Raw genomic sequence first — 27,355 nt, 5'->3', positions numbered from 1 at the left:
GCAGATTTGTGTCTCCTGAAATGGGCAAGAGAGGGGGTGAATGTGTATAGGATGGAGATGGCAGTCAAATTTGTGTCTGCCTAAAGCAAGCCTTCCCTCACTTTGTGTCCTTTCTGGAGCACAAGTGGCGAGCTCAGATGTCCCCTCTTTATTTGGCAGTTGGAGCACAAAGTTTTATGCATCTTTATGTTTCTGTCTAACTAACTTTGTGTGCAAGTGTACATGTAGCCGTTCTCATGTCTCCCAATTTCCTTCAGATAGTAAAAGGTTCCTAATTTAATCTATACTTTGTACTTTGACCTCTACAACTCTGCCCATCATTTTTCACCGGGGACACAGTATATCACCAGCAGACTCTGTTGGGCCTTGCCTGCAGGATTTGCTCCCAGGCACGTTGCCACAGGCTGCCCCTTTCCCCAACCCAAGCCCCTTGCAACCACCAGCAGTGGAAATCCTCCTTTTCTTTATGGCAGGCTATTTCATTTCCACCTCTTCCCCCTCCCTGTGCTGGATGCCACTAATGCTCTCCAGTGGAGTGCATTGTGTAACCTGGTTAAGCCCCCATCCCACTGAGTGCACGTGATCCCTTGTCCCAGCCTCGACCCCCCCGGAGCCCCCCCACCAATGCACACCCAGGGCTGCCCTTGCGTGGGAGCCTTAAGAAGCAGGGGGGCACGGCTCACGTGGATGCCCGGCCTGGGATTAAAGCTTCTTTGCCTCCCTAATGCTGCCACATCTGGCGCCTCTGCTTGCAGCCCAAGAGGGAATGGGAATCCTCGGGGCTTGCACCTCCTCCCCAGCCATGTGGTCCCTTGGACATGCTGCAGAGCCGTGCCATGGCACAGTCTCCCCCCGGCCCCCCATTCCCTTCCCCCCACGCGGTTCCATCAGGCAATCATTTTAAAGTGATGATTGAAATGGATCAAATGTGGGGGTGGTGTGTGCCTCCCAGGGTGGTTCCTCCCACGGCGAAATAAACCAGCAACAGTGCTGGCAGCCTCAGCCAGGGCCATCGCCAAGAAACTGCATGAGGCTTCTCTGGCAGTCCTGTAAATGCCAGAAGCTTGGATGCATCTTCAACCACAGCCTTGCAATGTACCTAAGAGCCAACATTTAACCCTCTCACTGTTTAAATGCCTCTGCTAAGTGGCCATGAAGCTGCACAGGATCTCCCTAGCACTCCACATCCCACCAGTGCTTCCCTAGCCTTACTGCAAAATAACCGGAGCCTGTGAATCTCCCCTCCTGCTCCAGCCATCAGCAACTGTGGGATGGAAATATTCCCCCTACCTGTACTGGTACTGATGTTTTCCGTGCCCACGGTTTGTCCCATCAGGTGGTACTGGTTAAGTCGTGAGCCATCTTCGGCCACCACCACAGACGTTGTGGTGCTGTTAGTCCACACATAGATCACCTCAGAATTGGGGTAAGCATCTGCCAACAAGGGGGAAAAAAAGACAGTAAGGAGTAAAAAACACTGTGTAATATTTTAGTGGATCCTTAAATGATAATGACAGGGGGAGAGAAGAATGGAGGAGTGAGAGTGAATGGAGAAAAACAAATAAAGATGATATAATCATGGTCCCATATGCCCTGCTCAAAAAATATTAGGTTGAAGCCTTCTAATATAAGAGATGTGTGGGATGGTTTGTGAAAGGCTGGAACAGTGGAGGTATAAATATAATCCATCACAACCGCTCAATCTGGGAAAGAGCAGCTCAGACCTATACTCACCTCACTGGTGGCTCCTAAACCCCAGCAAGCTGCAAAAGGTACTTTGCTAAAGTTCCCCTTCAAAAGGACTCAGACACCTTGAAGGCCATGACAACAGGGACTCTCTGTGTCTTGTCCTGTCTCCAGGGTAGAATTCTAAGTGATGCCATGTGCAGGTGCTGGGTCTGGTCTGTATGCACTGACTGGAATATGTATGTGTGGGTGAGGGCATAGGTCCTGCATGTGGATAAAGGCAGATGAAATGTGCCTGCCCGTGCCTGTGATGCTGAAGAGCAGACACAGGATGCAGGGGTGAGAATGCAGGAAGGACAGCAGGAATGGGGCAGGGAGCTGCGAGGAGAGGGTAGGTGTTTGTGCATAGCAGAATGGGTGGTGGTGTGAAAATACCTGCACAACTGCAGATGTGTTTGTGACTTCTCTCATGTTCATTTAGAGGTCCTAGGAATTAAATGTGGTTGCAGTATTGCCAAGTCATTCCTTCCTCTATAATGCTGCTGTAACTTTTAATGCTCTAACACCCAGACTGATCATAGTATTATACAGAAATCTCAGTTTTCTTTTACAGTCAGTGCTAGGTTTAGATTTTAAGCCTTCTCTGCAGATGGTCTCAAAAACTCCAGGAAACAACTCTATATTTAGTTATATTTAATGTAAATAGCTCTCACACTTTTTAGAACTCCTCTATCATTGAAAGATTTCAGGTCACATTCCTTCAAGCATGTTACAGTAGGCTAGAGTACATTGTACTAAGATCTCTGGAAAATAGGCATGGCTTACTCTCCAAATGGAAGGTGAAAAGCAGTGGAAGTGGTCTGAAGTCAAGTACTAATATCTCACCTTCTGCACTTTTTAACTTGGAAGATGTGAGTGCAAAATGTTTCTTTCTGGAAAAATTCTGACATCCTAGTTCAGGAGACAACACATTGTGGCTTTCCAGATCAGGATTTGAGAGTCAAGGACAACAGGCTAGGCTGAAGGATGTGTACTCACTCCATCAGACAGTGTGTTTTGTTTGCTAGAGCAAGTGAGATGTCTTGGAAAGGTGCAGCTCCATGGAGGACTTAAAAAAATTCATAGGCATTGGATCATAGGCAGTGGGTCAACATGAGCCTCTGAGGCACTGCAAGGGCAAGAAATATGGTAAGGTGGTTCCTGGATCCATAAAGCCAGGAATGCCAAGCATAAAATGGGAAGCAATCCCAGTTCAGGCTAAGAGCATGTGTGTAGCACAATGAACTTCACTTGAATGCTAGACCAGGTAACAGGGAAGAAAGCAACACCTTCTCTGCACTGTTAAAAATGTTACTGTGCCATACGTGGGAGGCAGGGCACTAGGCTAGATACACCTTTGCTCTGACTGTTTATGGCTTTTCATCCATACCTCAGAAAATACATAGAAATAATGAGGGCAGAGAGGTGGAGAGTTCAAAAGAAGGTTACAAGTACCTCCAGGGACTGGAAAATAAGTCATGATTTGAAACTTAAGCAGCTCAACTTATTCAGCTCACTGACAAAAGGCTGAGACGTAGCTCAAGCTCTGACTATAGATACTTGCATACAGAAATCAGAAACCAAGGTGAATCTCTTGTACTACTCACAAAAGGTGCCTGAAAGATGGTTCCAGGCAGATTCAGATGAAGAACAGGGCAGAACTTCCTAACTGGTTGGGAGGCAGTAATTATACAGTGGATAACCTTCTGAGAAAAAACAATTAAGAACTAGTGTCACTAGGAAGACAATGATAATTTGAAATCTTTTTTTGTTATGACAGTTCCTGCTGTATCCAGGGCTGGAGCTGATCCTGGGTTTGGAAGCTGAGAATCTACAAATATTTCATCCTTTGCTAGCCATGCAGGACTGCCCACATGCCTTCCTTATGCTTTATGTATTTGCAGTAAAATTACTGTAATTACATGTTGTGATCTGCTTTGAAAGGCTAAGAAGGAATGTCTTCCCTGTTTCAAAATATTTGCATCACAAAATGTCATGGCATTTCACCTTTCATTTAGAGCTGAGATACTTTATTATCTCTGAGATGATTACAAGTTCACAATGTACTGTAAATAATTTCAAAGCCAGATCTGGGGAAGACAAGCGGGAGGAGATGGGTCCATTTTAAAAAGTGATGGAGAAAGCCCTCCTTTTTTAAATGCTTATCTGGTGTATATTGTTCATGCGCTGGTTATCCCCAGGGAATGTGGCATTTGTTTAGGTAGATTTGAGATTGTCAAAAAATTTGATTTTTACCTATGCTACTTCCTATGCAAAGAAAAACTCCTAACAACATTGGACTTTTTTTTTTTTTTTCTGGGATGATCTCAATCTATCCCAACTCAGCAGTTCCCTGTCTCTGCAATGATCCCAACTACCAGGACAACTGGGTTCTTCTTTTCTGATGATGATACACATTAATTCATCCTGACTAGATGCTTCCCATTGCTAGTACTGTAACCAAATTCACTGAAACTGCAATAACACAGGAATTAAGGCCTGTATGGCTGAACAAGAATTCAGATGCTTTGGTTTTCTCCTCTGCCTGGCCTGTGGGGCAGGGGAGTCCAAAAATAATGCAACAGCCCTGCTGTGAATTGCAGCCTTTGCTGGGTGCTAAAACACATGCAGTGGATGGAACAGGGTCTGGGGCTCCAATGCTGCAGGAGTCCAGCAGCTCCTCTTGTAAAATACCTGCAATTCAGACAGAGCCCACAAGGTGCCAAAACTCCAGATCTCACAGGTACGCCTAAGCAATACTTCATGAGGCTGTTATCTTTTGAAACCACGTCAGGGAAGGGGGATGCCAGCTGTGGTGAGGAGAGAGAGCATTCAGACAGGCAAGAGGACAGCACGAGGCCAGTCCCTGCCTGGGAGGAAGACCCTAGTCTGTAGGTCCTTTCTCACAGCATCTGTTGTGAGGCTACAAGACAAGAGAGCTGTGTCACTGCTACACAGGAGTAGAGTATCCATGGGAGAACGGACAATAGCTCACCTAGAAGAGACTCTTGTGCAAGGGCAGGATGGTTATAGCCAGGGCTTTAAGACACAAATTTAAAACACAAATGTGTTCTTGTGGAGCCCAACCCAGACCAATGCAACCTGCTGTGATTTTACCTCCTCAGGAGAAGTCTGTCACATTAGAATAGCAAGAATTTACCCCAATCTAGATATATTCTGTTGTGATGGATCACATATATGATATGATCCTCATCTATCTTCCATGTAAACATAATAAAACATGGCTTGTGTTTTAAGAAGTTCTAATACAAGATTTTGATTTCGTGCCTCCTTTCCTTACCGCACATCAAGTTCTGACAGGAAAAAGCCACTAGATTCTCCTTGGTGTGGTACCTGACCATCTCTTTTCTGGTCATCTAGATAAACTTCCAGAGGGGTAAGCCTGTGGACTTTTAGCAGGTAGCTTTCTTCCTACTGTAAACTTTGTGATATATCTTCACAGAAGCCTCAAACTCCAATTATCTCCAGTTATTGACAACCACAAGCTCCAGCTCTGTGGCTGATAACCCTTGCAGTATAATTAGACATAGTCACATTGAAAGCTGACACTGTGGGTGTAGTATAGAATGATGTTATTTTGCTAGCAGGGTAGAAGTACTAATGGAGACATGGTATTATTCACTGTCATACCAAATATTGTAAAAAAATTTTCTTCCACTTAAGCAAAGCTTCCAGTAGGTTGCCTACTAGCCTTACTTGCTGGAGCACTGAAGAGCTTCAGGTCATGCTTGTTTAAAGGTAAGAGAAAAGTGTAGCAATAAAAGGAAATATGGAAATATATAATCTCCTTTACATTACACACAGGGTGGGGATGTCTCCCAAAGGGTGATAGGAAAATGTATTTGCAGCTCTGGGATAGCAAGCTGAGAAAATGATCCTGGTAGTTTTGCAAAAGAAAACTCAACTTCAAAGCCACTGCAAATCCAAGTGAGACTGCTTGGTGTTTATTCTACTCTAATCAAGTGCATGTCTTCTGGATTTATGAGTCCAAATAATTAATCTTGTGTACTTTACAATCATCCTGTTGTCTTGTCAAAGAAAGGAGGAGGCCTCATTAAAGTATCCTTTCTCTTCTACACTCACTTTGAAAAAGGAAAAAAAGGTAGCAGTTGAGATGAACAGCTAAAATTACAAAGAAGTATAATGTTATTAAATGTGAGAAAATGACAACAGACATTTATTTTTACTGGACAGTTGATAAATGGCTGCAGGCTTATCACCTACCAGAATGATGAAAGAAATAATATCTTCTCTTATATTGACAAGCAGATCTATTTTTTCTACATTCTAGCATCCAACATACACCACACAATATAAAAACAGTGAAGATGTCCCTTGTTCTTCTCCCACACTTTTCCTGCTCCTGTATGTTTGGCAAGGAAAGCCAGACATGGTCTTTCTTGTGCCAGTGAAGAGTGGGCAGGGGAGAGATCACAACCAGAGAGGAATTACATTAAGAAAAAGTCCAGCAAAGCACAACAGTAAGTGGGTAAGACCTGGAGCATCCCAGATATTTGCCTTGGCATTGATAGCCCTGTCTTTATTTACAAACGAAACAGTCTGAGCAGTGCAGAATCCTCCCCCTTCCATTCAAAAAGCAACTCAAAAGCAGGGAGTTTTCTCCTTACACTGCCCCCATCACAGGGGCTACTGACAGACACTCTCCTTCTTGCTTTTCTTTCTCCTCCATATTTGAAAGAAACTCCAGGGGAAAGAAAAAAACCAAAAAAAAACCGAAAGGGGTGGTGGGTAAGAGTGTTTCTTGGTACCTTAAGTCAAATAAACCTAAATGTGGATGGATGAACCCAAACTTTGAGTCTATGGGACCCAGATATATTTCTAGGACTAATTTTTTTTAAGCTGTAACCCCTGAAAAAGAAAATCACCATGGATATCTACCAATAAGTTTTCATTCCTGCATTACAGTCCATAAAATAATAGAGAAACAAAGAATCCCTCTCCAAAACATGCTCTAAACCCTTTGACAGACCTCACAGGAAGCAAAAAGCAGTGCCTGCATAGTTAGGTTAATGCAGCCTGTGCAGTGTGTTTGGATGCCCACCTAGCAAGCCTGAGGTATGTTCTAGAATTAATCAGACCATTTACCCACAAGCCATGCCTGGAACTTTCAGAATTATGCTAGTTGGATGCTGAATTAACTTAAAGAGATACTGCAGAAAGATGAGTTCTGGTTTGTTTTCTATTTTATTCATTCCAATTGTGCAGTTACATTCTAAGCCTTTATTATCGTGACTTTTAGTACATGCCACAGGGATTGTCAGACTGCCTAATCTTGGGAGTATTGCTAATCTCTGCCAAAGCCTGTTGATTGGGGAAGATGTGCATAAATTGTCAGCTTTTTCAGAAACTCTAATTACAATCTGAATACACATACAAATATCTATCTTATCTAACCATTAATGTATTTGACTCACTTAGAGGCTGTTATATAACTCACTAGTGATCCAGATTTACAGCCTCTCAGACTCCTGCAGGCTGCAAAACAGCGCTGCTACTAAGCCATCATGTACCAGCTTGAATTCTAAGAGTCAGGCTGGATTTCTTGTGGTTTTTGCATAAATACTTTGTAGCCCATTACAAAGCATCTGTCAACAGTTGTGCCTATGTGACTCAGGCCAGATTTGAGCTCCGTAATTGGAATTTCCCATTAAAATGACTTTGTAAGAATTACTCGATGTACAAATGAGATCATTCTATAGGAAGAGCAAATGGAACACAAATCCAGCAAAAATGTACTTTTAAATATAAAAATAACAAGACATGGGACTAATATGCATGGTCTAGGTCTTGGGGGAAATATTTTTTTATAAAAATTATATTTTTATGTAAAATAGCAATTTAAATACTAAGAGAAATGTATTCATATATTAAATGATTTAGAGCCTAAAATAAAGACTTTGACATAGTGTCATGAATTCTGATGTTCTTAGGAGAATTTTAGGGTTACAGCAATTACTTTAGGGACCTGAAATCATTAAAATTGAGACTGGTCATTTAAATTGGCCTGAGTTTACAGCATGTGGACAAACAGCATGCATGATTTAAAATACATCATAGACAAGAAGTGTAATGTACAAATGTACAAAAGAAGTGTAGTGTACAAATACAGGAGACTACAGACTCATGTAACACAGAGTCACAGGATGGCAGGGACTGGTGGATACTTCTGGTGATCATCTGGTCCCACACCTTGCTGAAGCAGGAACACCAAAAGCATTTTTTCCAGCACCATGTCCAGTCAGATTTTGAATATTTCCACGGTACTCTCCGTAGCCAACTGTCAATCAATCTCTCTTGACAACCTGCTCCAGTGTTTGGCCACTCCCACAGTAAAAGCATGTTTTCTTCTGTTCAGATGGAATTTAATACTTTTTAATGACCACTGGCCCTTATTCTGCAAGTGGGAACTACTGAGCAGCACCAAGTTCCCTCTTCTTTCATTCCCCAATCCATGCTATTTATACAGATGGATTTGCACCCTCTGAGCCTTCCCTTCTCCATGCTGAACAGTCCAAGATCTCTGTCTCCCCTCATAGTAGAGATGCCCCAGCCCTTCAGTGATTGTTGTGGCCCTGATTCTCTCCACAAAGTCTCTATTCTTCTTGTACTGGGAAGCTCAGATTGGCCATGCACTCAGAATGGTTCCAGACGTGAGTAAAAATTAAATGTCCAGAAGGAAACATTTTTGGAATGACACAGTATCATTGTCTGTGACAATAGAGGACATCCAAGGAGGAAATTATTCATGAAAACTGATGAAACTCATGAGCATATTCATGAAAAATTATAGGACACCACTGGCTGTATAACAGGCAGTAGAAAGTCCAGTTACACTAGAATTTTCATTTCTATCCTTCCTGAAATTAAAATAAAAATACAATTTGGTAATGTAAGTAGTATTCTATACGTTTTCCTGATACAGTTATGTTTGATTTTCTTGTCATATTATGCAGGGAATAGTATAGGATGCTCTGAAAAATGTGCCAGACAGGTCTCAAGAGACTTCATTACTAGGCAACACTAATATACTCCACTGATCATTGCTAAAAAAATAGAGATCTAAGTTAGAGAAAAATAATTCTCTTTCAGAACATAATTTACAAGTCACCTCAGGAGAAGGTGGGAATAGAAATTTGGCTTGGAAATGAAATGGAATCACAGACTGTACCCACAAGGCGGTGAAACATACAGAACTGGAGATGTTTGTCAAATTCACGTTGAGACACACAGTTTTGCAAAAGCCATTTTCTTTGGCTTTTCAAAGGAAGAAATCAGGTGGAAGGTCCTGCATAATTTTAGAAGTTCCAGTTAATGGGAGAAAAGTCTAAACATGACCTGACTTTGAGGTCAACAATATAAAGCAAAGGAAAAAAAAAAACCAAACTGAAAGCAACTGTGATTTTGGAGGTTGGATTCAGGATTACCATAGGCAAGTCTGTTGACCTCTTTAATACAATAAATTGACTGTTTTCAAGTTGGTACACTAAACCACAGTCATACTGATGATGGATGTAACACAAATACTAATGAACAGTGTTGTCCCAATAATTCAGTCAGGCATAGCACCTTCACAAGATGCAATTGCAGCATTTAAGAAGAGCCCTGAGCTCAGGGCTGTGCAGAGTAACACTGAATGGCTCCTAAGAGTGATCATGATCACCAGTGACAGCAGCTCTTTCTTGCCCCATCATGCTCACCCATACCATGGGGGAGCAGTAAGAGGGGTGCATCTATTTCCCAAGCACTTGGATTGCAATTTGGAGTTTCCACTTGCTGTGAAATCTGACACGTAGGCAATAAAAGCCAGGCATGGCACACTGAACTGAGCTGCGTGTTTCAGGATTGCAGGTTCTCAAGGCTTCAGTCAGATAAGGAGACAAAAAAAACCAAACAAAAAAACAGGAAAGAAAATGTTTTTCCATGGTGCAGCCTGGAGCATGCCAAACAGCAAACAGCCATGTAGGTGTAGATAACTGAACTCTGCCACTCCTGGTGTGGGATGCCTGCCACAAGCTGACTGAAAGAAGTGGGGATGTAACACCTGTGGGGATGTTACACATCCAGTGCTCCAAGGTACCAGCAACACCAGGTCACCCCCCCAGGGCTCCTAATTCCATCTGAGAGCTGATGTTAGGGAGCATCATGCCTCCCTTCCTTAGCCTCCTCCTGTTTCATCCCCTCACTGCGGCCAGTCGTTGTAACACAACCTCTTTCTTTATTCTCAGGTTTAGTGGCAGCTGTCTCAGTCTAGAACTAACCTGAGAACTGATTTTACATCACATTTAATGGTGGCTACACAACTGCTTTTCATATGGAACTTGTCAAAATCTGGTGTGCCAGCCTCTGATATTTTTTCTTTTTCCCTTTTATGGCTGGCATAAATATCCACTGTAAGAGGACTAGGGAAACAGAAGAGTGGGATGTGCTAGGATGATATTTTAAATGCTAAATATCCTAGGAATGTTTCTGACCTGATGTTGGTCTTCCTAGGCCAGGCATGTGGTAATTCCACACCAGCCAGCCAATTTGAATGCTGTACTAACACTTAATGAAGTTTGAATTTACAATGCAATATTAGGCACTTTTATTAACTACTTCATTAGGAAAAACAGCATGGCTATGAGGATGATGTTAAGACATTTAATTCACTTTTTGCAAGACAAACAAAAGTATCCTCCAAAGTGTGGCAAGACAGTATTACTCACTTTGCCTATAGTACCTTTACCTTGATTGCAGTGCTCCCGTCCTTTTGCAAGGTGCCACTTAATATCAGCAAAGCTAACATGACCTGCTCTGCAGGAATGTCACTGGAGCTTCTTTTGAGAAATGCAGAGTGAATTTTAGAAAATACTCAGTTGATTTTGTTGTGGAGGGTGCCTTTACAAACACAGTATTTTTGGCCACATGTAACATCATAGAATGAAACTGTAACCTCACTGTAATCTACAGATATTCTTCTCACCCACTTAAGTGGCATCAGGGACTCAACCATCATAGTTAGTGTATCTGCTGAGCTTACCATTCAAAGCACCCTTACCTATAAATCTGTATGGCCTGAATCCAGCTGAGAGTGATTTCAACTACTTGCACGGCTAAATATATACCTCTGTTTCTGAATCCTATCCCTTAATGAAGACATTTACAAATCTCAGAAGTACTGCTGCATTAATAGCACTATGTGAATGTGTAATCAATAGGTATGCAGAGAGAGCAGGCTGAAATATTATTATCCAAACACTTTAACACTGCCTCGAAATTGCAACTACAAGAACTTATTCCCTATACAAAAAGTTGCAGTTATCTAAACCTCCAAAGATGGATTATAGACCTCTGCTCTGGGGCACAGTGCAGTCCTGTATTTCAGAGAAGGGGATAAAATCTCCTGAGGCCATCAGTTCGAAGTGCCTGGCCTCGGTGATGGATACGAGGAGGCTCTCTGAGGCAAGCTGTTGCTGCCAGGGGCTAGAGTACTCAGGCACACATCCTCTCTTCAGAACTGTCCCCTCCCAGTCTCTCTAGAGACCCAGATCCAAAGGTGCTCACCATCTCATTTCCTCTGTGCACATATAAAACATCTCCTTATTTACAGCCATCAACTGACCTATTTTAGGAGGAGATTAACCTGAGCCTAAAAATATCTACTTCTCTCCCCTAAGACAGTGAGAGCAATCAGCTCAGCTGTATATATTTACCCTACAAAAATATAAATTTAGGAGAGAGGAATCCCAGCTTTGCTGACATATTTAGCTCTGGGATGTTTTCTGCAAAATGGCTGGCTGCTAGCTCAGGCTGGCTGTGAGGAGACTTTCAGTAGCAATCATGGTGAAGGGGGAGAAAGCAGAAGGCTTATCAGGCTTTTCTTCCCAGTTTTCTTTCCTTCTTTTTTCTTCATGGGGGATAACATGAAACAACTGTTTCCTTCGAAGCTGGACTGGGACTGTGGCAGTACTAGATGACAGCTTGGCTCTCTGTGCAGGAGAGGAGGCTAATGAGGTTCCAGCAATTTAGGTGGAGGACTTCCTGGCCCACAAGAGACTGAGGTGTCATAAAGGAGCTGCCAGAGTAGAAAGTGAAATCCAAGTTTAAGCAGTGTCTTACAGCTTTTTTCCTTCCCCAAAAACCCTAGGCAAGTAATTCTGTCATTAATGTACTGCAGTAGCACTGGGAGGCTCTAATTGAACCTAGGGACCCATAACGACAGAGGCAATAAAAGCAAGTAATGAACCACTCTATCTTTGCTCAGAAGAGACTGTAATTGCTCTTTGCTTCCTTTATGCCCACCTGCAAAATGCAGGCAGCAGAGATCTACCAACCTCACACGGGGATCAGGAGAACGATTCCAGAAATGTTTATAAAATGCTTACAAGCCATGGAAACAGCCACCTTAGAAAATAAGAGACATTAAAAACCTGGCTTGTGAAGCAGTGGAGCAGTATCTACCCATTTGTCACACTTACAAATAATATCCCATTTTCCAGTGGTATAGACCCATGATCCACGGCTGGCAACTGTAGGCCTGGCACTGCCTTCTGGGGCATTATGAGCCCAGCAATGTCTTTGCAGGTTTGCACCGAAAGGCCATTTGACAGCCTAAAGCATATTAAGCACAGTCTCTGTGTGTAGTTTTCTATTGCTGACAACTCATATTGATTCCCTGAAACCAGGCAGCTGTGCAGCCTTTAAATTTAGGCTGTAATCTCCAAAGTGGGAAACGTGTGCTGATGTTTGTACGCATGGAATGTGCCGGATCTTCACGCGGCTTCACCACAATCCTGTCTAGACTGCTTTCAGGGAGACAAAAACACCACTACTGAGTATCTCCATACCAACCCCTACCCCTGCCTGAACTTTTGTTTCCTTTAGCTCAAAACCTCCACCAGCTGAGCTTTTCTTCCCCAAAGAGCCCGAGTAGGTGAGTCTCCTCATGACGAGGAGGCTGCTCCCAGGGCAGGCAGAGCGCAGCCTTTCAGTGCTGGCTGCTCAAGGGGCTCTTGGCAGCTGCTGCAAAAGCTGCTGTCAGCACCCCCCAGCAAGCACCCCTACTGACCCAAAAAAAGGGGCTTTGTTAAGGATGATCCTGCCTGCATGGACACTGCCCTCAGCTGGTAGGGCGCCAAGCCCTCTGCACGTCAGCAGAGTTTGCAGCCTGGGCTCAGACCTGGCTGCAAGACATGGGGAAGACGATAGCTTTTGTTCTTTCTGACCTCCCTTTCTCACTCTGTTACAAAGCCAAGAGGGAAAAACTCACTGGTTTCTATGCAGTGGGTGACCAGAAGTAGGAGCTGACTGACCCAGAGCCTGGCACTGCTCTGCAGAAAAGCCATCATACAGCCAGAGGGCTGGGCTGCAGTTTTAAAGCATTTTAAAAATTATCTCAGTGCACACATAAAGTAACCATGTATATATGACAATGTCTTTGGAAAGTTAAATAGTGACAGTGACGGCAAGTGCTTGAAGGATATACTAGCAGTTTCTTCAGCCTTTTCAAGTCCTGGATGGATGTCAAGAAGTCCTGGATGTGTGTCACTGTAAAGGGTGAAGAAAAACTGACTGATCTGATCATTTTAGGGAGCTCTTTTCTCTTTTGTCAAACTTAAAGACAAAACTGACTGGGCTCCTATAACAGCAGCAACTGCAGAAACCCACCACATTGCCCAGGCCCAGAACCCTGTGTTTTAATTTTTAAGTAGATTCCTGTTAAGAAATCTTCTTACATCTCTGTAATATTGAATATTACAGTATTTTCTTTTATACATCATTCTTGAATTTCCTGCCCTTTGGGTGTTCTGGGCTACATTGCTTCACCTCGACTGTGGGACCTAACTGCCCAGAATGCTGGACTAAAGAAGCTATATTGCTATACATACATGTCTGAAATGACTGTAGGTTCTGTGCAACACCTGTGAGAAGGCTTAAGTGTCTGTTGTTACAACCCACTTCACTCAATGCAGAAGAAACAGCACAGCTCATACAAGATGCTTGAAGAAGTGGTAAAGTTGTCTATATATTGAAGAGCCCTACTGACTGTTTCATTTAGCTCCTTTGAAAAATGGGACTTCCAGAAGAAATAGCTAAAATAGTCACTAGGAGGGATAGAAAAGCTCACCACCAATATAATGTAACACCTAACTAATCTGCAGCAATGGCTGTTTCTTCTGAACAAAGTACGGTTTTGTATTTCTGAGCTAGCAATGCAGAGAAAAATTGACTTCTAAGTTGCTCTGACTAGGGTATAATACAGTTACCTACATGAGATAGCACTGCAAAAAAAAATAGGAACTTCTAAAATATGATTCATCTTATCCTTAGGCAGATATCAAAAATAATTCTAATGAACCTCACTGCAGAAGTACTTATTTCCTTTCAATGGCCATAGAGGGACTTCAGATAACTAACTGGGGCATATTTTCTATTTGAAATTGTCACAGATCCATCACATCCATTCCCTAGAGCTTTGCTGTCAATATAAGGCTTTTGATAGGGCCAAATTCCTGTGCTCATTCTGCATTATTTTATTTTTTTTTAACAACACAGCTCCATGACAGGTCTTCTGCCCATGATTCTAAGGAAAATAGAGACAAAAACCAGCAATACCATTAGGCAGTGTCCACCTCCTCCATTCATTCTTAGAGCTCCACAGAAAATAAGGCTAGATGGCTGTTTTACTATCTAGCTATGCTTAAGCAGAACTATAACAGCAGTCCAACACAGTTGTCTAGACTGCCTTTTTGATGCTGCCAAAAGCTAGAGTTTTAGCTTGCAAACAGCTAAAAATAAGGGGAAAAGTATGCTAACTAAAAAGGTGGATGGTAGCTTGGAGTAATCGAGGGTTGGAAGAGAGAGAAGAAAAATAGATCAAATATCTTAGAAATATTTAGTTTCAGTATACCTTATTTTAGTAATTCAATATCCATTGCAATGGAGGTGTCTAAGGAAGCAGTGGTAAACCTTAGGAAAACAAAGATATTACCTTAGTGAGCAGAACACCACCAAACCTATCCATTTCCTAATAACCGACTTCTGCCTTAAATCGCAAAATCACAACTTAGTCTTGAATTCGGCTGCTCACCATTTCACAGAGGTCCCCCCTGGCTCTCTCTCCGTGTGTCTTCACAAGGAAGGCACTAATACATCCCAGCAGAGTCAACAAGCTGTGCTGACTATCTCTGGTCTCAGGAACAGATTCAAGGAGCCTCTTCTCTCCAGCTGTAGGGACAAGTAGCAGAAAAGCTCTGCCTCTACATATGAGATTGTGGTTCCAGCTGTCCCTGAGAGCAACCTATGACAAGCTTCCTAAGAGCCATTTCCACTTTTCAAAGTCTCTTAAAATTAACATTTCTCTCTATTTATTATTCATTTAATTATATTCTTATACAAGACTTTTACACAGGGGTTTTGAGAGGCCGAATACATTATTTATCACATTTTACTAAACTAGAATTAAAGTCTGTTTAGAAGGACACTGTTTTCAAGTTCTCCCCTCATACTTGCAGTTTTCCTGAAGCTCTTGCAGGTGCTAATGGTGAAAAGTACAGAATTAAGAAAAATCCTGTAGATGCCTTCACCTCCATGCCTTCTCTTCATTGTAAGGAAATATCAGGGAAGTTTTCTTAAAATACCTTTTTTTTTTTTTGAGAAATTTCTCAGTGGCTACAAGTGAATGGATAGTTTGTGAACAATGAGTGCCTTAATGTTCAGTGTGGAAATAAAATCTGGGATACTAGTGAAGTTACTGTCTCCTCGTTACTCTGACTTCACCACGCTTATTAGAGGAAAACAACTTAAGCATATCTCCTGCTACAGAAATAGCACTTTCCTTTATCAAAAGTTAAACTGTGATTTAGTTTGAGGTGTTAAAAAGGAAGATGTACATAAACTATGTTAGCTACTATCTCCAGACACTACAGGTTGTTTCCTTACCAACAGCTGGAAAGCTCACTTGTTGATCAACACTGATCAACCTTGGCCATCTTCGTGGCCAACTTAAAGTTCATCAGGAATAAACACAGGTCCTTGTTTTTCCTGTGCTCATGAACTTGGGGATCTCATTATTTTCAGAATATTCATTAAACTCTATACTTTAAAAATAAAGAGTTTTGCTGCTGAGTGACTAGTGGGCAGCTGCTTCATGTATCCATTCCATGATACAAGATCTGATAACCCCACGGGCTCAGGCACTGTGTGTCTTCAAGAGACAGCTGTCATAAATAGACCCCACCTTACAGTATTTGACATTGTCAAAGCACCAATTAACAGCAATTAACTAATTCATCTTCAGGGCAACCCTATGAGCTAGGTAACACTGATATAATTAACACAGGAGTAAAATGAGATTTAGGAGTTAAGTCAGTTGCCTGGGCAGAGGCCTTCATGGTTCAGTGGATTAGACATCTGCCTCTCCAGCCAAAGACGTTGAGTCTAATCCTTTTTCTGACACTGATTTGCTGCATGACCTTACAGAAAGACAATTAACTTCTCTGTTCCAGCTGCCCTAGAGATAATGATGCTTACCTACCTTGGTGACACATGGGCGTTTGGAAACTGTACTAAATTATACTCTTAATGTATTCTTTGGGACTGTCAGTGGAAGAGGTGAAACATTAAAGTTAGAAAGCTTTAATGTCCATGCTATTTTATCTAATTCTTCCTCCCCACACCAGAAATAGCCTGGGGTTAAGATCAAGTTTCTTGGGTTAAGGTGCTCCTAGTGAAACTGCTTCTGGCATCAGGAATTTTCATTACCTCCTGCTTGACCAGTGAAGCTTTTTAGACTACAGGTCAGCACTAGAACTGCAGTGGAAAGTTATTTTAAATTTGGCCATGGAAGAAAGCAGCACCCTTCCCATGCTACCATGAGGTAATGAGCAGACTGCCACAGCAATCCCCATCAAGCACCCTGGATTCAAAGGCAGCAGAGCCTGCTGCAGAGACCCCTGAGCTTATGCATCATCCCCAGCTCCCCCTGAATGAGACTTCTGCAGGATAATTTTTACAAGTGTCCTGACCCTTAGCAGGGATGCAATTCTGCAGAAGTACCTGCATACATGTACCCCTGGAGCAGAGGAACCTGATATTGCCATCTGGGAGCAGTAGGGAGCTGTACTTAAGAGAAGGACAACTAAAACCTGCTCTAGTCATTTCATTTTCATCTGTCCCTGAACTTCTGTCCTTTTCACAACATGCCATAGAGTGTTAAATACCACTTCTGCAGTGGGCATTTAAGTGCCCAGGAGGTATCTAGGCTGGTGGCATGCGTAGGTAACTTTATACCACATTTTGTGTATTTGACCAGGCTTTTAATTATTTCTACGAAATATTCTGTTGCTACACATCATGTTTCCTAGGCCCATAAAATCTCCCACAATTCTAATGTACCAAGAAATCAGTCAAATAGGACATAAGAATTCAACATTTACCTCTATTTATGTTAAAAAGATTCATTTTCTTTTTCTTTCATAATGAAGAAAACACCAGGCACTTTTTGCCTTTTTCCTGCTGAATTATAGCAAACATAGTGAACTCTCTTGCAGCCAGAAAATTAATAACCTGCTCCTGCCTCTGCTGCAACCAAGATCACTTCTCAGCATCCTTTCTGCTGCTGATCTGCTGTGTACCAGCTCTTTCATTTTGCTGCCCTGCTCTCTCCATCCTCAGACTGGCTAACACCAGTTTCTTCTCCACCCTCCCAGCTCCATTGATAATGTGTTTAACATTTACTTTGATGCTATTCCTTGAGGCTTTTCAAAAACCTTTTTGGAAAGAAGACCATTAAAAAAATAAAGCCTTTAGGGAAAGACAGTGAGGAAAACTAAAGCAAAAAGGGTATGTGCTTATGTATCATATTCCCCTGTAGGTTTTATCTTGCTGCGAGCCTGGAGGTGACTCAATGCAAACCCATACTGCTGTAAATAAGGAATAAATATTGTCCTCTCCTAAATACACTTGGACTAGTTCAATAAACTCTGACTTACTGGCTGCTACTTGTACAAACATATTCATATTACATGCCAATAAATTACTAGAGAGCTGTCAGATCAGTAATACAGATATTCCCTGAAGGCTGAAAGACTGTCTATAGCTTGTCCCTATATATTTACTTACTGCAGAGGCCAGTGGTGTGGCTAGCACAGACCAAATGGTTCCATGTCTACACACTGTGAAAGAACTTAAAGGTGACTTGCAATACCTTATAAATGTATTCTAGGATTTTATTCTGAGCATGGCAAGGAGCATAAACTAAAACTCTATTCACCCCTCTCAGGCCTGAAATAGAAATCCTTAGTGCTGGTTTTGACACAGATTAAAATTACCTCTGTGCTAAGAGGTGATTAACATGTAATGCATTTGGCACTAGCAGGACACATAATTACATTCAGACAGATTACTGGGCACTCCTAAGCATTTGTAGCCTATCTTGTAATGTTATCTCATGTACTCACACATTTGATTGGGACGCTTTTTTTTTTTTTTTTTTGGTCTTACTATGTGGAGAGGTAGAACCTGTAATTTACTGCACCTAATCTACTAATACATGGAAACAAACATCCATTTAACTTTAAGGTCGAGCTTCAGATCTCTGCAGCATCAGGCTCTTTGTTTAAATATGTATGTTTTAGTATTGCACATTTTGCAAGATTTCACAGAACTATGAAACAAACCAGGTTTGTAGTCTAGACTAGAAATCAACAGATGTAACTTAATCTATTGATAGAGTAAATAATATTGTAATACCAGGAAGGATAACTTCTTTTTCTTTGTCTTATTAATTCATTCCAGTGGCTTTTGTTTAATCCTGAGTATAAACAACTACAATCTCCTGTGAGATGTTTTCCCATTTTCAAGTTCAGAATTAAATGGGTGATTTGCATACATGTTTTTTAAAGTGGAATGCAAAGGTGTCTGAGCCTTCAGATTTATATTGGCTTTGCTGTAAATTAATGCTGCTGAAGTCAATGAACACACTTGAACCTGCAGTGACCTTATAAAATACTGGTGGCTATTTGGATGAAACAGAATCTATCTGAATTGGAAGAGGGAAAGGAAATCAGTTCATCTTAAGTTTGGTAATGTGGTACAGTTACTGTAAACAGTGTTTTTACTTCTTAGTATGATCACTAGAAGACAATGTATAGTCAGTATTAAATCAGGGCAGATACAGACGATAAAGGCAAAGCTTAATCTTGCTAGGATTAGTGACTCTAAATTGATACGGCTGAAAAACATTGCAAAATGCTGGAGTTAGGTGGCTTCAGGGGCTAGCAAAATGCCTTGCCTGGTAATTACCAAAAGTCTTCAGAGACAATGATTGCACCTGGAAGCTCTGATTTGATTACCAAAATTAAAAAAAAAGTCTACTGCAGTAGCCTCATTTGTACTTTAATTAAGAGCTTTGTTTTTAAATATAACCATCTGATTCCCTGGGGATATTTTTAAAGTAAGCTTCTGGCAAGGCAGCAGTGTGGTGGATTAGAGGCTTGGAATTGAGGAAAAATCATCGCTCGGCATACAGTTTAGAATAATGTGTGCATATATACAAATACATGTGTATTAAACATCATGTAACAGGATACAGGACTGGATTTATTAAAGCCAAATGGAAAGATATTTCCTCTTTTAATATTCTAGATCTCTTTTAATATATGCGATGCAGATATTGCACTGCAGTCTGATTCATGTAAATACCATAATAATTGCACATCAATCTGATCAGTCCAGTGAAAGCTCTGTTTTACTCCAAACGGAAAACCAAGTTATCAATTCAGCTGTCTGCATCTAGAACTCCATCTAACAGTGGCTTTTACACTTGATGTGGATATACAAGACATATCACCCATCAACTGACCATTTATCTCGGAGTATGCAGGCATGACTTGAAAAGCAGAAGGCTCAGATAAAGCATAGTCATGGAAAAATAGCAGCAGGGTAGCAGCAAGGGGGGAAGAACGGGGATGCTAAAGAAAAAGGAGAGGGCTGGGAGGGAGGGTGAAAGATCTGTACTAGACATGTCTGAACATGAGAAGCCAGAAAATGGTATTTTTCTAGTTCTTGTTCCAGAAGAGAACTTACAGCTTCCAAATTTTAATGGGCAAGCATGTGCATCCATGGGGAAATCTTCAAGCTGCATGGGACATTCAGCAGAGATGGTCAATCTGTGGGGGAATAAAAAGAAAACACATTATTTTTTTTTCCCCTGCACTTTTCCTTTAGGCCCCTCACTGCACTACATGAATGCTGACAGAAACATGCTTTTCTTGAAGGCTCCTTGCTCCTGCTAAAATCACAGCAACCCCCTGTCAAACTGCACATGAGATAAGCCAGGTGGACCACTCTGTGTGCATGCCCTAGGCATTACCTAGTAACCCTGAGACATGTGAAATGATTTTATCTATGTAAGCCGTCCCAATAAGATCATTCTTTCTTATTATTACGTGAAGAAACTCCTGTGATGGAATTTCTGTCATACACCTTACACTTATCTGCTGTCTGTACATTCTACAACTGGACTATGAATTTGACTCCTGGGTCAAACAGCACCATTACAGACATAAAGAATCACTGACTTTATAGGTAGATATAACTATTTAAATCCATTAAATATTTACAGATAAAAGTATATAATATAACTAATTATAGCTATATATAAAGTTATATATAATCAAGGATATATATGCATCACTTTATACAGCACTATAGTTAACTTCTGTGGAAATCCCATGGTACTGGAGTCCATTTCAGTTCAACACACTGAATTACCTGGGCATCTTGTCAGGCAAAACAACAGGGTAATTTTACCCTGCATACTGCCTAGGGAAGCAATTCTATCCAGGACTCCCCAGCCACTATGTGGAAATATTTCATCTAGACTGGACATAGGGTTAGTAAAGTAAAGACCTTTAGGCAAATAGAGATGTTTCCCATGGATGTTCTGCATGACTGACAATCAAGCTGAAGACAAAGAATAGTCAGAGGTAAATTTCTGAGCAGTGTAATATCAGTTATGTTGATAACAAATGCATCAAATATATCAAATATCTCAAGAGAGCCAAAACTTGCTCCTAGCACAAGGGAAATCTGTTGTTTATGCCATTTTGATATTTGCATAATACAGACAGTTTGCTCAGGATAGTGAGAATGAAAATCTCATTTTACATTATGAATATCTTTATGGCTTTCTCATTTTATGCTGTTATTCCACCTCAGAGGAAACAGCCCAGAGACATCCAAGGCTCTACAGACTGCCTGGTGCTAGGGTGACACAGGGCTCTACTGAAGGGCAGCCTGGTTCCTAACCAAAGTATTGCTTGGGGAGTGAAAATCTCCAAAGAAATCCACAACACCCTACTACCAGCATGTGAAAGTACGCTTTCCTATCACTACAGCAACGTGGAGCCATATATACTGGCTATATGTACAGCCACCTCTTATCAGCATCCCAGAGTGCCACAAGAACTTCTCCCCAAATAATCTGTATACAAATGGCACAGTGCTTGGCAGTCCATGTCTGTACAACACAGGGATGCCTTGCCAGGGCACTACAGCTACACAATGAACTGGGGAAAACAGCTCCACTCTGCTAACACACACAAATTCTGGAGCTGCACCAGTGGCTGGAGATGGCAAAATAAACACAGAAAATGCAACAGTATCATTGACTAGAGATCATATTCTGAGAATGATCTGGGAAACAGGAAGGGAAAAAGCAAAATGCACAGGGTAACAGAAAATGTAAAGATAATATGCCATAGAAAACCAAAGAGAAAGAAATCCAGTTCAGAACAGGGGTAATTTACCATTTGGTAAGAACAGACAGGATGATACAATATAGAAAATACTGAGGCCTGAGATGCCTGCACTTCAGCAAAACTGTTCTTGAGCTTTATTTTTGTGAATGATATTCTAAGATCACTCAGATAGGTAGTTGTCTGCGGTGGAGACTGCCCTTGGGCACCAAAGCCAGCAAAGCCAAAGTAACCAAAAGTGGTGTGTGGATGAATTTAATAAGCTGGTTCTAGTAGTATCCTGCCCAGACCTTACATCCTTTTCACAAAAATCACTCTAATGGGGGCTTGAAAGCAAGGCTGCCATCCCTCCAATGCATCATTTTATTTTCTGTGTTAAGCACTGCAAATTTAACCTTCTTGATAAATTCAGAAACCTTGCTCCAGGAGCCTGTAAGAAAGCCGGCGTGTTTTCCTGCAGTCCATCTCCTGTCTCTTTATCTACCAACAGTTTAGGCATGTCATTTCAGAGCTGCAGCTTGACAACATTTTAATATACACACTTGTCATCTGCAAATATCGAAGGAGGGGATGCCTATATCCATCTTACAAAGACCACAGGTGTAGAATCAGGAAGTGAAGAAATATTCAGTGCAGAATTATGCATAAGACCTTCTGCTTCATCTGGCTGTCCTATGAATTGTATCTCTGGAAATAACCCTTGTGTGTAATGAGGAAGGCTGGAGACATACATCAACTATAAATGTGGAAGAGAAGTGAAGATGAGTTGCACAGAGACTGTGACCTAGTGGAATTTAATTAAGTCCCTCCAGAAATTATTTTTGCCTGTCTTAAATAAAAGGGTAGCAGATAAGGCTGGAGGGCATCCGGCTGCCACTACCTGACCCAGAAGCCACAAAAACTCTTGTGATGCCAGAGATACTCCTCTGTCCCCTCTGAATTTCTCATCCAGTGATGAGGAAAAAGGCAGAATATCCCTTAAAAGGGTCCTGCCTCCTGCAGTCTTCTTGGTCTATCCTGGGGGTAGGGAAAACCAAGTTTAGGAGCTGTTAATGTGCTTGGGGACAGCCTTTCCTTCATTAGCATGAATTCTTTGGATAAAAGAAGTTCTTTTTGCTCTCTATCAGTGATATCTGCATTATTCTTTCCTTTCCCCATGCCCCTATCTTAGGACCACTCCTAGTCTGGCCATCCTGAACAAATCAACTAGCTCTAACTATTTGTTACATACTATTAAGAACAATGTAGTTGAGCCTGTTAGGTGATTTTTAAGTGTTCAGTGAACGCTCTCATAGAAATCTCTTACAAAAGTGTGCATTACCCAAGGATGTTGAAGTGTCTTGTAATGGCCAGTGTGACAAAAAACTTGACAGAAAACTTGTAAAGAAAACTTGACTGTGGGTTCTGATTCACAGCACAAATGTCACCACCCTGCATTTCTGTAGGTGCTCTGTGCTCAACAGGAACTGGTTTTCATAACTGTGTGAGGACCTGAAAAACAAAGTCACTCAACTGACTCCTGGTTCAAAGAGACTGGATGTTCTACTGCATACAGAAATAAAAGCAGCACAGCAGACATCTACACTCTGGGGGCTGGAAGCATGGGTTGTTGCATACAGATTTGCTCTGAGACGCAGAGTACAAACTATAGATTCAGATCATAGCCACAGGAGTCTCAAAAAATTGATATGTGTGTCTACTCCTTCAAATATCACCAGCAGTGATATTTGCACACTTTGGCTTTTAACATTGTGAAAAAGCTTAGGGACCCTTTGTATATTGTAGTTTACATAGTTGGTTATTACACAGTCCTTGGTCACAGCCAGCATGGCTTCATGCTTGTCAAACCTGATTTTCTTTAATGACAAGGAAACCCATCTAGTTGATCAAGGGAAGCCAACTGATGTAATCTTTTTGGATTTCCATAAACCTTTTACTACTGTCTCTCACAGTATCCTTCTGGACAAAAATATCCAGCATACAGCTGGATAAACACATCATGTGAGGGGTGAGCAACTGGCTCAGGGGCTGGACACAAAGGGTTGCACTGAACAGGATGACAGGAGACAGGTGGCCTGTCACTAGTGGGGCTCTGCAGGGCTCTGTCACAGGTCCTGTGCTCTTCAACATCTTTGTGAATGACTCGGATGCAGGACTGGAAGGGATACTAAGCAAGTTCACAGATGAAGGCTGGGAGGCCCTGCAGAGAGTCTTGAACAAATCAGAGGCTGGGCAATCACCAACAGTATGAAGTTCAGCAAGGCAAAGTGCTGGATTCTGCACCTGGGATGGGGCAGAATGTATGGACAGACTGGGGAATGAGATGCTGGAAAGCAGCACCATGGGAAGGGACATGGGGGTCCTGATCAAGGTGAACATGAGTCATCAGTGTGTTCTGGCAGCCAGGAGGGCCAACTGTGCCCTGGGGTGCATCAGGCACAGCATCACCAGCCGGGCAAGGGAGGGGATTGTCCTGCTCTGCTCTGCTCTGCTCTGGGGAAGCCTCACCTGGAATACTGTGGGTGCAGTTTTGGGCACTGCAATATAAGGACAGTATAAAACTATTAGAGAGTGCCTAAAGGAGGACAACAAAGATGGTGAAGGGCATTGAGGGGAAGCTTGTATGAGAAGTGGTTGAGGGGAGCCTACAACTTCTGTGTGAGGGAAAGACGAGAGGTAGGCATTGATCTCTTCTCTGTGGTGACACAGGACCCAAGGCAATGACCTGAAGTATCAGGGAAGGTTCAGGTTGGCTATTAGGAAAAGGCTCTTCACCCAGAGGGCTGGGCACTAGAAAAGGCTCCTCAGGGAAGTGGTCACAGCACCAGCACGACAGAGATCAAGAAGCATTTGAACATGTGGTGTGATTGTTGGGAATGGTCCCATGCAGGAGGAATTGCACTTGATACTCCTTTTAGGTCCGTTTCAATACAGTGTATTTTGTGATTACAACTTACTTACTCCCAGTTTGCATTTATTTAAGGAAGAAAAAGGAGGCCTGGGCATGCATACATGAAACATTTGCCTGATCCTTTTAACATGGTGACTCCAGAATGATCTTGCTGTGCCCAGTTCAGCACAGTTATCTGAGCTAAAGACAGCCACCAAACCTGGATTTTTCTGTCACAGCACAGAAAAGGCAGTTCTTTCCAACAGAAGCTTTTAAAAGCTTCCCTCCTCCACCATAATTCTGTCTTAATAAAAGCCCTGTGTGATTAGTTTCACTCAGACAGGGTCTATGACAAGATTACAAGCTGCTGTTAAGGGTTCTTTGCAATAGGAGAATGAAACTCTGATTTTATTGAAGATAATGGTAAAATTCTCCCTGACTTGAGTGGGGCCACTATTCACCCAAAAAATGTAGCAAACCCTGATTATAGTTGCCGATTTCTTAATGACAAAATTTTGTTCTCATAATGCTCAAAACACTCACAATATGAACATTTGCTATCCAAGTGTTAATCAACCAACAAAATACTATTCTGTACCTTAACTATCTGAAAAAGAAATGTTAGGTATACAAATTATTTAATCTATCACCTATAATTGTACAAGAAAGCTTTAGCAAGGCTTCATTATGTATAGCTGCTACATTAAGTGATTACTGACATTCTGTTTCAAGACACATAAAAAAAATCTAAGAAAAGCAGCAAGTAACAAGACTTGTTCAGAAAAGTCACCTTCAACCATTTCCACCAGGGAATTAAGCATGACAATGCTTTCAAGAGATTGCTCCATTTTAGCAAGAAGGAAAAAAAGAAGGTGTTAAAATCAAGGATGCGGTAAGGAAATAAATTCAGATATTAGGGAGGCAGACAATTGGAGACGTGAGCTTCAGGGTGAGGTGAGAAACCCATAGTAGCAGTCCCCAGGACAGGAGGCACCCTGTCCTGAAAGAACCTGTTTTAGGTCACTGCAGGGACTCCCCAGCTGTTCCCATGATCTCCTCAATGCAAGGAGCATCTGTTCCTACTTGTGGGTAAAGAGAGTTGGAACTGAGCATCCTTCTCCTACCCTGTAAGTGCAGGAAACATTTCCCAACATTATCTGCAGCTGCCAGGCAGGAGGTGAGGGCAGTCACCTGCCCAGGGAGCCACAGACAGCTGCAAAACTCGCTTTTCCTTATCAGCCAGTAACTCTAACACGAAAACAAATTAAAACAGAGAGCTCTAGAATGAAAGGGGAGCAGAAAGGCAGAGTTACCAGCGGCTTTTGGGAGAACTTAATTTAAGATAAATTTTGAATAATAGGAGTTACAGATGAAGGGGACACAGGAAAACTTTTGTTGGTACTAAATCCTCAAACCAGCTCCATCTTCTTAGCTGTTTATTTCTGTGTACCCTGTTTAAAGGGAGCATTTAAATGCTGTGCTTTGACCCCACCTGTGCTGGCAAGCAGTATCAGCTATGGTGCTCAGGTGTGCCCAAGTGCCTTTCCCAGCATGAGACCAGCCTTCTTCCTTAATAAAAGGCAAAATATTAGCTTTAAACTCACCTTAAACCTACCACAATCTCTCTCCCCAGCACGTCAAAAAGGAGTTAGGTGGATCCAGCCTTTAGCCAGGCTACATCCCACTCCAGTGAGCCTGTGGGCTCCCTGAGAAAGGAGACTTCAGGGTTGGGCCAGACACTTTTCAGGAGCCAACTCCAGGAGAAGCTTCCCGGGGTACCTGCTCCAGTCGGACCTCAGCAGAATGATTTGAGCCCTTGTGGTATCTCCAGTATGCCCTCTGACACACATGGGGCCAGGAGAATAATAGAGTTCATGGTTTGGGTTGTTTTTTCAAACTGTGAACACATGGTTAGGTTTGTGAAATCAGTCATTTGACCTTGACTGGTGGCACAACCATTCAGGTGTTCTCCCACTGTGAGGATGTCTTGGGAACACTTCAAACACCAAACTGCTATTTCTTTCAAAAGGTTTTAAAGCAAGACCGTTTCAGGCCCCAGCACAGTAAGTGTATAGTCCAGGGAAATGATGTCTCCCTGTGTTCTTGAAGTAAATGTAATGTGCCAATATAAGCATATATATATATTTATATATATATACACACACACATATATATGCATATACAAGCACATATATACACACACTATAAACACACAGATACACATATAAATATACATGAAGACCTTTTTTAATTCTGAAGCACTTGCCATACAGTCCTAACAAACCCTGCTAGTGGTAGTGGGTTAGAGAACACAACAAAGAAGTGCTAGAATGTGGAGAGATGTTCACCCATGGAAACACAATGGCTGTAAGAGTCACCCTGACACCTGCCCCTGGCTGGGTAACTGTCTTCAGCCTGGCTCAGGGGAAGAGAAGTAATTATTCTTAGTAACTCAAACACTGCTTTGCTCATGAATTTCCATTACTTTGTTGGAAAAAAGGCCAAAATACAGATTCAGGGCCTTGATCTGCATGCCCATGTGGGATGTGGAGGCAGTTCACCACTGCTTCCTATTTATAAACACTGACTTCTTTGGAATACACCAACAGAGAACAGTAAGTAAAGCTAAGACTAGAGTGAGGTGGTCTGCAGAAATTTCTGTCTTAGCCTATTTCACCTTCATAACCACTCTGCCGAGAATACTACCATGTCCCAACTTTCCTGTGATGCTGAGACGTGCTATCATTTTGTGACAATGAAATGTCCTTTAAAATGCTACAGGGAAGGGACTATGGAAGACTAAGAGCTCCAGTCATTGATGCTTTTGGCAGCTGTGAATACATAACTCAGGTGCATGATGAACTTAACAGCAAAACTCTCATTTTAAGCAAACAAAATCCTCAGCATAGCTTCTGCTGAAGTGTGAAACAAGACTTTAATTGCCTAGATGAACTGTGCT

General features: G+C 41.9%; 1 protein-coding gene across 1 annotated transcript in view; it reads right to left on the bottom strand.

Annotated features, from left to right (window-relative positions):
- Positions 1–27,355, bottom strand: part of GABRA5 (gamma-aminobutyric acid type A receptor subunit alpha5) — a 53,714-nt gene that overhangs the window by 7,689 nt on the left and 18,670 nt on the right. Inside the window, exons 5-6 of the mRNA XM_058848114.1 lie at positions 19,834–19,916; positions 1,291–1,434 (exon numbers count right to left, since the gene is read on the bottom strand). Coding sequence (XP_058704097.1) covers positions 1,291–1,434; positions 19,834–19,916 — 227 coding nt within the window. The remainder of the gene's footprint in view (positions 1–1,290; positions 1,435–19,833; positions 19,917–27,355) is intronic.

Source organism: Poecile atricapillus, chromosome 1, assembly GCF_030490865.1.
Source record: "Poecile atricapillus isolate bPoeAtr1 chromosome 1, bPoeAtr1.hap1, whole genome shotgun sequence".
Lineage (NCBI taxonomy): Eukaryota > Metazoa > Chordata > Aves > Passeriformes > Paridae > Poecile > Poecile atricapillus.
This window is presented reverse-complemented; position numbering and strand designations above follow the sequence as displayed.